Consider the following 9861-nt stretch of genomic DNA (forward strand, 5'->3'; position numbering starts at 1 on the left):
AAGTACTTATAGATCTGAGCTAATGTTTTCTAGGCAAGGTTTTGTTTGCTGTTTAACAATTACTGGTCAGTTATTAGTGCTCTCTCTTATTGGAAGAAAAGAGAAGACCATCAAAAATTAAATTCTACCTCTGTGTCAAGAAATCCAGTTGTACTCAGTGGTCTTTTTTCTTCCAGCACTACTGTAGCAGAATTTATAGCCCAATCTTTTACTAAATCTTTCTGGTTCTCGTTGATAACAGGCCTATTATAATCCTGGCTGTCATCCACTCCAAATACCTGAAAATGAAACAAACCATTACATATATTAACCCAATACCATCCCGATACAACGTTGAATGTTAATGGATGGATGGTGGCATGCTGCATAGTGAGTTTAAATAGGTTTTGTTGTATTATGCTTATCCAGTGTCTTGGTGAAGTCTACAAACTAAATAGAAGAAATAGCTACAGCAATTAAAGAAAGAGGAGAAGTCTATGTTAATGCTGAAAATTCAAGAAACTGGTAGTTGCAATGGTCAGATATGAAAAAAATGACACCTTGATGAAAGAAACAAAAGGCAAAATCATTGCAAAATCCATTTCACAGTCCATTTCCCAATCGAGGGAAAAAACAGTAACTGGAACCACCAAATTTTCAGACTTTTGTTATTATCTAGTGAAAACAAGAAATACAGATGACTTGCATCTGCTACTAATACACTTATTGAATTAATTCTCTACTACAAACAAAATGTCAGGTTTTCATTTGTTAGGGACTTAGCAGACGTTACAAGTCCACTAGGTCTCACAAACCATGTAGACTCATCTCATTCAAGATGTGACTTGCCATAGTTCTACTACACTGTTTCCTACTGATACTTATATTAATCCCTTCTGTTTGTGACAGAGTAATTTTCCCATGACATTCTAAAACCATTGCTCATAGAAAAATACTAGAAAAATGTTATTACCGAGGCAATTGAGTAATAACGACTTAAGCAGGAGAGTCAGCATATTGCCTTTCAAATTTCTCATGAGTCACAGATACTAAGGAATATGAATTGCTTTCAGAATTGATGTATATGTCAAAGATATTTTAGAGAATATTTGTATCCTGGAAACATATAATTTATTAAATTTATAAGTTTATGCCTAAGAAATAAATTCACTACTTTACTACTAAGGACTTGGACATTAAAAAAAAAAATTACAGAATAAAAATGAAAAGAACCCCTCACATTAAGCTTGGCTGCTAAAAAGAAACTGTTAACATCAAAAATTGTTTTGTCTTGGAGAAAGACAAAGAAAAGGAAAGAAGGAAATGACCTTCACGGATGTTATCCTTCTGTAAACTACTACTGCAAAAGATATACAGAGAATTATTTTTTCCCCCAAAACTGTTTTGTAATTCAGTTTCACACTGCAAAGCTAGTGGACGGATTTACTAAAACTCTGAACAAGGCTAGTGTATTTAAAATGGATTTACCACTAGATGGCCACAAACCATAACGTTTTTTGGTGTCTGAGAAGCAGATTAAAAAAAAAAAAAAAAAAAAGGCACCCGTCATTCAGCTCCTGATTATACTCCTCTAAATGTCCAGAAAGATGTTGCAATAGCTTTTATACACTCACAACTGAGGAAGCTTTTTCAAATGCATTGGATTTGTATTTCGCTCTCGTGCAAAAAGCCTGCTTCCTGCAATTCTAATGTTCAGGCAATGCTCCCCCATTTTCAATTAATACATAAATCATATCTAGATACACTTATGCACCAGTTGCTTAAGAGTATTTCATAAATATTTATCTTCTTTAAAAAAGTGTAATAACTTTTCTCTTTAATGATATACTTTTGATTTGTATAGTTGTAGCAATTTTTGAAGATACAAACCATTTATCATCCACTGCCTCCTTTCTTTGAATATATCGCTATTCTGCAGCCACTTTTTTCCTTGTTTAATGTAGTTCCATTGATTACAGAGTTTTATGTGTTCTTTTAAATGAAAGGAAATTCTGATTTTATCACATAAGCAACTGAAGGAAACTATGAATTCAACACTTCCATATCTAATCAGGAGGACTACAGGACTAAATTGCTGCATGTAAAATGCTTCATCTTATCTGGTGGCACATTCATTTACTATGTCAAATTTCTTTACTTCTATCACAAACAACAGCCCCTAAGGCTTCTTTCTTTCAGTCTTACCTTTTCTAGCACTGAAGTCCTATTTAAGCAAATTTTGTTATTCTTCTTCTATTACCGAAATCATTGCAAAACCAAATTTGAATATTGCCTATTTTTCTGTAAAAGGTAACATGGGTAGCAGTAAAACCCAACTAATAGATTTACCTCCTAATACTACTCCTAATGCTCCATTTCTATTTATAGTGGGGATAGCATCGGCCAGAAGAGATAAGCAAAATATTTGGGGACACTATTATTAGAAAGAAAGGGAAAGTTGCTTCTTCAATAAACGTGTATTTTTGCACTACACATTCATTCTACATCTAGGAGCACTGGCAGGTGCATGCACCTGCCCTAAGTTCCACTGCTACACAACTACAAAGTAAAACAGTAAAACAAAGGGACAAAACAGCAGCCTAAAAACACAGCAAGTCCCAAAGCATCGTGCTGTTACTTGCTGGAATGCAAACTCTGCCTGAAAAGTACAGAGGTGAAGTACAAGTAACTGATGGCAAAACAATTGCACCTTGATGTAGATATGAATAAATTCCACCACTTCGTCTCAGCAACAGTTTTTCCAATATTGTAACCGAGAATGTAACTTTATCTACATAAACCAGTAATTTTTAAAATTCTTTATCTAATAACAAACAAGAATTAACAAAGTCTATGTAACACCATACAAGCAAGATGCAATCATTGCAAGAAGTACTGGCGTACTTTGAGACAGTGTGAGTTACAGGACCAGGTCTGAGCACGTGCCTTGTCCTCTTCTGCATGGGCTAATTTTGCAGAAAGCAGGGTGATCTGTTTTGGCAGGCCATACGGATTTCCCTGTGAAAACAGCTCATGACTCAGAGCACACCTGCTTGTCACCAGAGCTGACACACAGCTTTAACACAAGCCAGCTTTAGTGCTCGGGAATTGGCCTTGTTCACTCTCCTTTCCCTCCTCCCCTGGCCCCCAACAGATGAATGAATATATTCTGTACCACAGAGGAACCATACTAGAGGTCAGTATAATGACTATAGCATTAATTATCGAAAGTGATGAGTCTTTAAAACCACAGAAGCTGTTTTTCTTTATTGATATACGCAAGACCTTCTAGAAATTAAAATAAAAACTGGTCAGAAAAACTAATGGCAACAGGAACTATTTTTCTGAATCAAAAGGAAGAAAATGGGTTAGCTAAAAAAAAAAAAACCCAATAAACCAAACCCAAAAACTCCAAAACCCCACTTGATATTTTCCTTATGTGCTTTTTATAAACTTTAAAGTTCTTGAGTAAGAAAAAACTTTTTCCAGTTGTATTGCATTTACATGCCTTTCAGAGTTCCTAATGTTGGGACTTTATACTTACTTTTATTTAATTTCAGGACATTAATTTTAAACTATTTCATGGTTTACGAAGATCACACTGCAGTTCTACAATATTATAATTACTCAGTACTTAATGTCCACAGAGCTAGTTCCTCAACCAAATAATTACTGAAGATAATGGTATCAATGGGAAAAAAGGTCTTATTTGAGACTCCTAATAGACATGTTCACTCAGTTTTATAACAAATTATGTATATTAGAACAGGGATTCTTTTGTTCTGCATGCATACTTACTACAAAAAGCATTAGAAGGCATTTCTAAGAGCACTAACACAAACTAGGAGCACAAATTTTATTCAAAATACAAATCTGAAGAATTCTATCTAGTTTGAAAATTTTGAGTTTTTAAAGTTTCCTCAACAATCTTACCGCTATAGTCTTAATATAAAGGATATGCAGTAATTATTAATGATATTAATACTATTAACAGAAAACCAACAAATAAATAAGGTTTCTAGTTGCAATTCAGACCTATATCTAAGAATGTATCCATTAACGATGATATTTGTAAACTAAAAGTATTTGAGTAATTCTCCTTCTATTCTTTCAGATCCTAACAACAGTTACAGCCACAATCTGGAGACATATTTGAAAAGGATGATTTAAATGCTACTAATTTCAGTGCAGGCAATCTGTATACAAGGAGCAGAATAAAATCCAAAAGCGTGTAAAAGGGAATTCAAAGACGAACAGTTAAAAAAGCAAACTAAATCAAAGCAGAGCACAGGTAAGGGACAAGGGGCTGTACTGTACAGGGCATTAAAAACAAGACCATGGCAAAACAAAACAAGGAGCAAATGATTAAATTTGAAATAAGATATTTGCCACTGTAAAGTGATGAGAATGTAAATTACAATAGCAATTATGGTTCATAACCTTTTAGGGAAAGGAAGATGATGAGTATATTTGTCAGGGAAGTCAAATAAAAGTACATTTCAGAAACTGAGCTGTGAAGAACTGATACAGTCAGACCAGCAAGAAAGAAAGGAAGTAAAAAAAAAAAAAAAAAAAAAAAAAAAAAAAAAAAAAAAGAGAGATAAAAGAAGGAAGAGACATGAATTTGGAAACGCAGGCAGGATTTGGACATAGTTTGGATGTACTAAGCAAGAAGAGGAACGTGTAAATAAGGCCCACTCAGAGGATGCTTGATTGACGGGAAGAGAGGATTCCAGAGAGCAGGGAAATGGAAGAGGCTTCAGATCCATATTGCAGATCATCTTGGCAATGCTGAGCTTAGTGTTCAGACTGAGCTCCTCATAATTCTTCCAAAGAAGGTAGTCCAGACATTCATAATATACAGTAAATTGGTTGTTAAAAGTCAGAACTACTGTTCAGATAGAAAAGACAAAAGGCAAACATTTTCTTCCCACCTTTGAGAAAGTGTGATGAGCCAGAGTACAATGCCTAAGCTCACTGCATATTTAGCTCCTGCATGAATTGTATTTAACCAAATTGCTTCTCAGAAGTTTGACTTTCATAGTTTTTGCTTGTTCTTGGCAGTTACCCCAGCCATCCCAGGCGAACAGACTGTGTTCTGTGCAGGGCATATCTCATGAATAGCCATGGATTTTCACAGAAGCTGTTTATGTCATTTGAACTATATACTGAAGACATAGAATCAGATGCAAGATGCCCTGGTATATAAAAAAGCTACATAATCAAATGAAAATGATCAACATGCCAAGTCTAATAACTTCCTCTTACCAGATGTCACTTACATATTTACATGCATACATATTTTGTACCTGTTTGCTACAGTGAAGAATTCATTTTCTTTAGAATTCCAAATCCAAAAGGAAACAATAAGTTTAGAGACTCTAAGACTCCTCTCTTTGGGGGAAAAAAAAAAAAAAAAAAAAAAGATTACAAGCATCTTCTTAACTCTTGACAAAATTTATATGCTCAGATGATTGGACAGGCTTCATCTGTTCTACTGCTTTTTCAGTGTTGCATTCATAAAATACAGTCATTCTGCAACCAAGACACTCTGTGGGGCTAAAAGGCATTCTTTCTACAAGGCACTGCTGAAGCAGTAGTAAAAGCAATTAAACCCAGAGGGTGTGACAAGACAGAAGACCCAAAAGTTATTTTCTGAAACTAGATGTATCTGTCTTCATTCCTTAAACAGTCATTGAAACAAGCTGAGATTTTTTTTTTCTCCTAATTTATTCCCTGCTTATTCATTCTTTTCAGGTAGTTTGTCATTTATAATAGTGCAAAAATTTGCCAAGAGGAGTTCCATAACATGTGTATTAACTCCATAACAAGAGGAGTTACAATAACACGTATGTTGAGTATTGTAATGAAAAACATTTCCCCCTCCCTGCTTCACTTGCCCTGTAAATACAAGTTTTTGGATGAATGTAGTTTTAGTAAAAGAGTTCAGAATATACATTTTCTAATAAACCCTGCAGATCTTAAAAAAATGTTTGGATTTGGTATATGGTTCCATGTTTTAAAATCAGACTCTGCCGTGCATTGCACACTATTTACAAATGATGGAAAACATTGGAATTAGTCTACACTTCTCACAGAACTAGACTGATATATACAAATGTAACAATGTAATAAAATATCTAGTTGTGATTTTGTCACTCTTACTTCCAAAATATTCAGCATAACATTAACTTTAAACTTGTCAGTCCACAATTCTTCATTTAGCAGTTACTTTATGCTTAATACAACGTTTCATGCTGTCTGCAAGTTTATAGAAAACTCTAAAGTTTGCAACAGAGAAGACAAGATCTGGAAAACAAGCTTTATGAACACTTAAAGCAACACAGCAAATCATACAAAAGTACAGAGTCCTTGAAGAACACATTAGCCAGTAACATGATATGGTATGAACAGCCATACCCTGGGAATAAAAAGAGTAAGGAGATCCCATTTCATTATAATCACCTTTCACAATAGGTTCTCATTCATATACATACTCAAAAAAAGAAGTCAAACCAAACTGAAATATTAAGTATCATTGTGAGCAGAAAGATGTTTAGAAAGATGTTTAGTCTGGAGAAGAGGAGGCTGAGGGGAGACCTGATCGCTCTCTACAACGACCTGAAAGGAGGGTGTAGCCAGGTGGGGGTTGGTCTCTTCTCCCCGGTAACTAGCAACAGGACAAGGGGAAACAGTCTTAAGTTGTGCCAGGGGAGGTTGAGGTTGCATATTAGGAAGAACTTCTTCACTGTAAGAGTCGTTAGGCATTGGAACGGGCTCCCCAGGGAGGTGGTGGAGTCACCATCCCTGGAGGTGCTCAAAAAACATTTAGATGTGGCGCTTCGAGACATGGTTTAGTGGGTTTAGTGGGCATGGTGGCATTGGGTATATGGTTGGACTTGATCTTTGATGTCTCTTACAACCATAACGATTCTATTCTATTCTATTCTGACCTATCTATATAAACAAAGGCTTTAAAACAGCATTCTTTTCCAATTTAAAATAAATTAGAACATGATCTAAAAGACTAACTTTGCATTGAAAACAAAATTATTAAATAGTAACAACAATTCTTTTTGCAGATGGCAGAAGGATGGTCTGAGGTTTGATTTTGGTACTTCAAGTTTTACTTCTGGTTGGGAATTGGTATGTTGAATCTGAGATATAAAATTACTTTGCTGATAAAAAAAAAAGAATTTATCAGGAAATCTAAACGAATATAACATAATTGAAGAAAACAATTTTGGGACTGAAGAAAACTTCATCTATGCCCAATGTTTTCACATGCCTCCAGCTGTTATAACATTCTAGATTCCCTGGTTAGCTAGGCTGATGAGAACTGAAACACACATGTAGCCTCTATTATGCTCCTTCCTTCCCACAGATGCATAAAAGAGTTTAACTCTGGTATAGTAAGTTCTACAAACTACTTTAATTCAGAAATACCCTGAAATGAAAAACAACAAAAAAACCCAACACAAAACAAAAAAGAGCTTCCCTCCAAGAAAACCCGCCGAGGAGCTTGCAGAGTTGATTTTTATTTATTGCAATAGCCTCAAAGTATTTAATATTCCAAACACATCCAAAATTACTTGCACATTCATTTATTAAAATTTATTACTGCTAGCATTTTTTTCACTGAAAAAATGAAACTCATTAGCCTGATAATTTGCAGTCTTTTTATATCAACAAAAAGGAAGATGAACTGCAGAAACATAATTTTGAATTCTTTCATCCACTGACAGACTTACCTTTTCTGTGGCCTAGGAAGATTTTTTTAACCCGATTCGACTGCTGAGGACAACTTCCTTCTAATAGAACAAATTTATTTAAAAAGTAAACCAGAAAATTTACAACTCAGTGCACATCCCTGGAGGTGTTCAAAAAACGTTTAGATGTGGCGCTTCAAGACATGGTTTAGTGGGTTTAGCGGGCATGGTGGCATCGGGTGTACGGTTGGACTTGATGATCTTTGAGGTCTCTTCCAACCATAACGATTCTATGGTTCTATAGAGAGCAATTACTAAGTGTTAACAGAAGAAAGCATTGAAGCTATCTAAAGAGCAGAACGGCTGGGTGTAAAGGAAAAACAAAATGTACAACTATGCCCCATTTACTCGTGTATTTTATGTGTCAAAAGTAACACTGAAAACATGTTCTAAATAAAATCAAGACATTGAATTTGTTTTATTTTGTACTTGGCCGTTAGCTGCAACAATGAGAGTACTATTCTGCTAGGAAGAGTTCTGGCTTTCTCAAACTATGCGAGTACAGATTATAAAACATTCCTGGTATGTTCAAGGTGGTCTTTGTAGCAGGCAAGAGCACCTTTTCTGCTTTACGCATTGATGAAATCACTCTCAATGGTCATTTTAAAAAGAGTTCTATGAATATAAAAAGAGAGCCACCACCTATTACGCAATTATAGCTTTCTTTCACATTACTAAAGTATTTATTTTCTAAACCTGTTTGCCTACTAACCAATTCATACTTCTCTATGAATTTAAGTGACATTTCAACCCCTGGATGCCGAAATATCATTGGCTAATGAAAGGACTTCTAGGAAGCAAAGTTTATTGATATTTTTCAAGTGTTTTCTATTTATAAAGAGCATTAGGACACAATCATACATTCATACTGTAGAGAACGAGTGAAAAGAACACATGAGTTTCTGAGCAGCAGCACCGATCTTGCTTAGAATTTATATTTTGTAAATTAAAGGTGACACAGGACCATATGGAAACTCATGACAGAATAAAAATGCAAGTGAACTAGTGACAGAAGAGGGAAATGTACAACCCATTTCCATACCAGTAATACTGGCAGTATTCACTCAGTCTCTATACATCAAAAAAACCAACATTTGAAAGACATATAATAATATCACGTTACTGAAAAATAGAATGAGTCAGAAGTCCTAGTATATGTGTTTCAGAGAAAATGTCAATAATACAAGATGGAGTTTGTGTGCATGGATTTGTGTTATTTCTGAAAAGCACAGCTGGATCCTACGTAAGCACCAGAATGTTGTGGAGAGGGCTATCTCACCAGCGGACTGACTGCCGAGGGAAGGCAGTTACAGTGGGGAATAGCTGAAGATTGCAACTACTTCCAAATTATAACCACTATCTCTACAATGGCAACTCTGACAAAGCTCTCCATTCAGAAATATCATTAAATGAAATCTCCTTAAGCAAAAACAAACAAAAAAAATCCCTAAGCCACACCCATTTTCCTTCTATGATAGTTCACGTTTTGATATTTGTCCTGGACACATACATGTATACGTATTGTATCTTAAAATAGAAACGACTATGAAATGTTCTTATGATGACTGCTTCTCTGTCCCTGCCTAACAACACAGCCTGAGATTTCCCCTAACCTCTACAAACTTTGATGTTGTTTTTTTATTTTTTTACTATTTTTAAATTTTTTTTCTTAGTTATTCTCCAAGATGTTTGTTTTGTTCTAAGAGACATGATGCACCAATTCTAGACATAAGTAACCTGTTCAAACCCGGCCACAAGGCAGTGATATTTACTTCCTCTGACAATATCTAAAACATTTATGAATTAAACTCAAATACCAGCAGAGAATAAACACTTATTAGTATTCCTGAAATACTAAGTAATTACATCAGTTCCTATCATGACTGATCTAAGCAGAGAAGATTTTAAAATACAAGTGAAACAGAAACAATCTTTGGAGGACTCCAGGCATGTACAGGTCTTGCACCATTTTGTTTATGTTTACAACTAAAAACTACCTGCTTGCTATTTTTATGATGTACTTCATTTTTTTCCACCCTAAAATAAAATCTATTTTTTTTAAATCTTGCAAATTTGCAGACAATTTGTATTGGGTTTGTGTGGCAAGGCTTTG

The 9861-nt window shown here is 34.9% G+C and overlaps 1 protein-coding gene across 1 annotated transcript in view; it reads right to left on the minus strand.

The window, feature by feature from the left end:
- The window catches only part of CEP170 (centrosomal protein 170kDa), a gene marked incomplete at its 5' end in the record, with an annotated part of 29715 nt that extends 29437 nt beyond the window's left edge, over positions 1-278 (minus strand). Inside the window, one exon of the mRNA XM_009705476.1 lies at positions 129-278. Coding sequence (XP_009703778.1) covers positions 129-278 — 150 coding nt within the window. The remainder of the gene's footprint in view (positions 1-128) is intronic.
- Between the last annotated feature and the right edge of the window lie 9583 nt (positions 279-9861).

The sequence above is a fragment of the Cariama cristata genome, unplaced genomic scaffold, assembly GCF_000690535.1.
Source record: "Cariama cristata isolate BGI_N322 unplaced genomic scaffold, ASM69053v1 scaffold42578, whole genome shotgun sequence".
Classification (NCBI taxonomy): domain Eukaryota; kingdom Metazoa; phylum Chordata; class Aves; order Cariamiformes; family Cariamidae; genus Cariama; species Cariama cristata.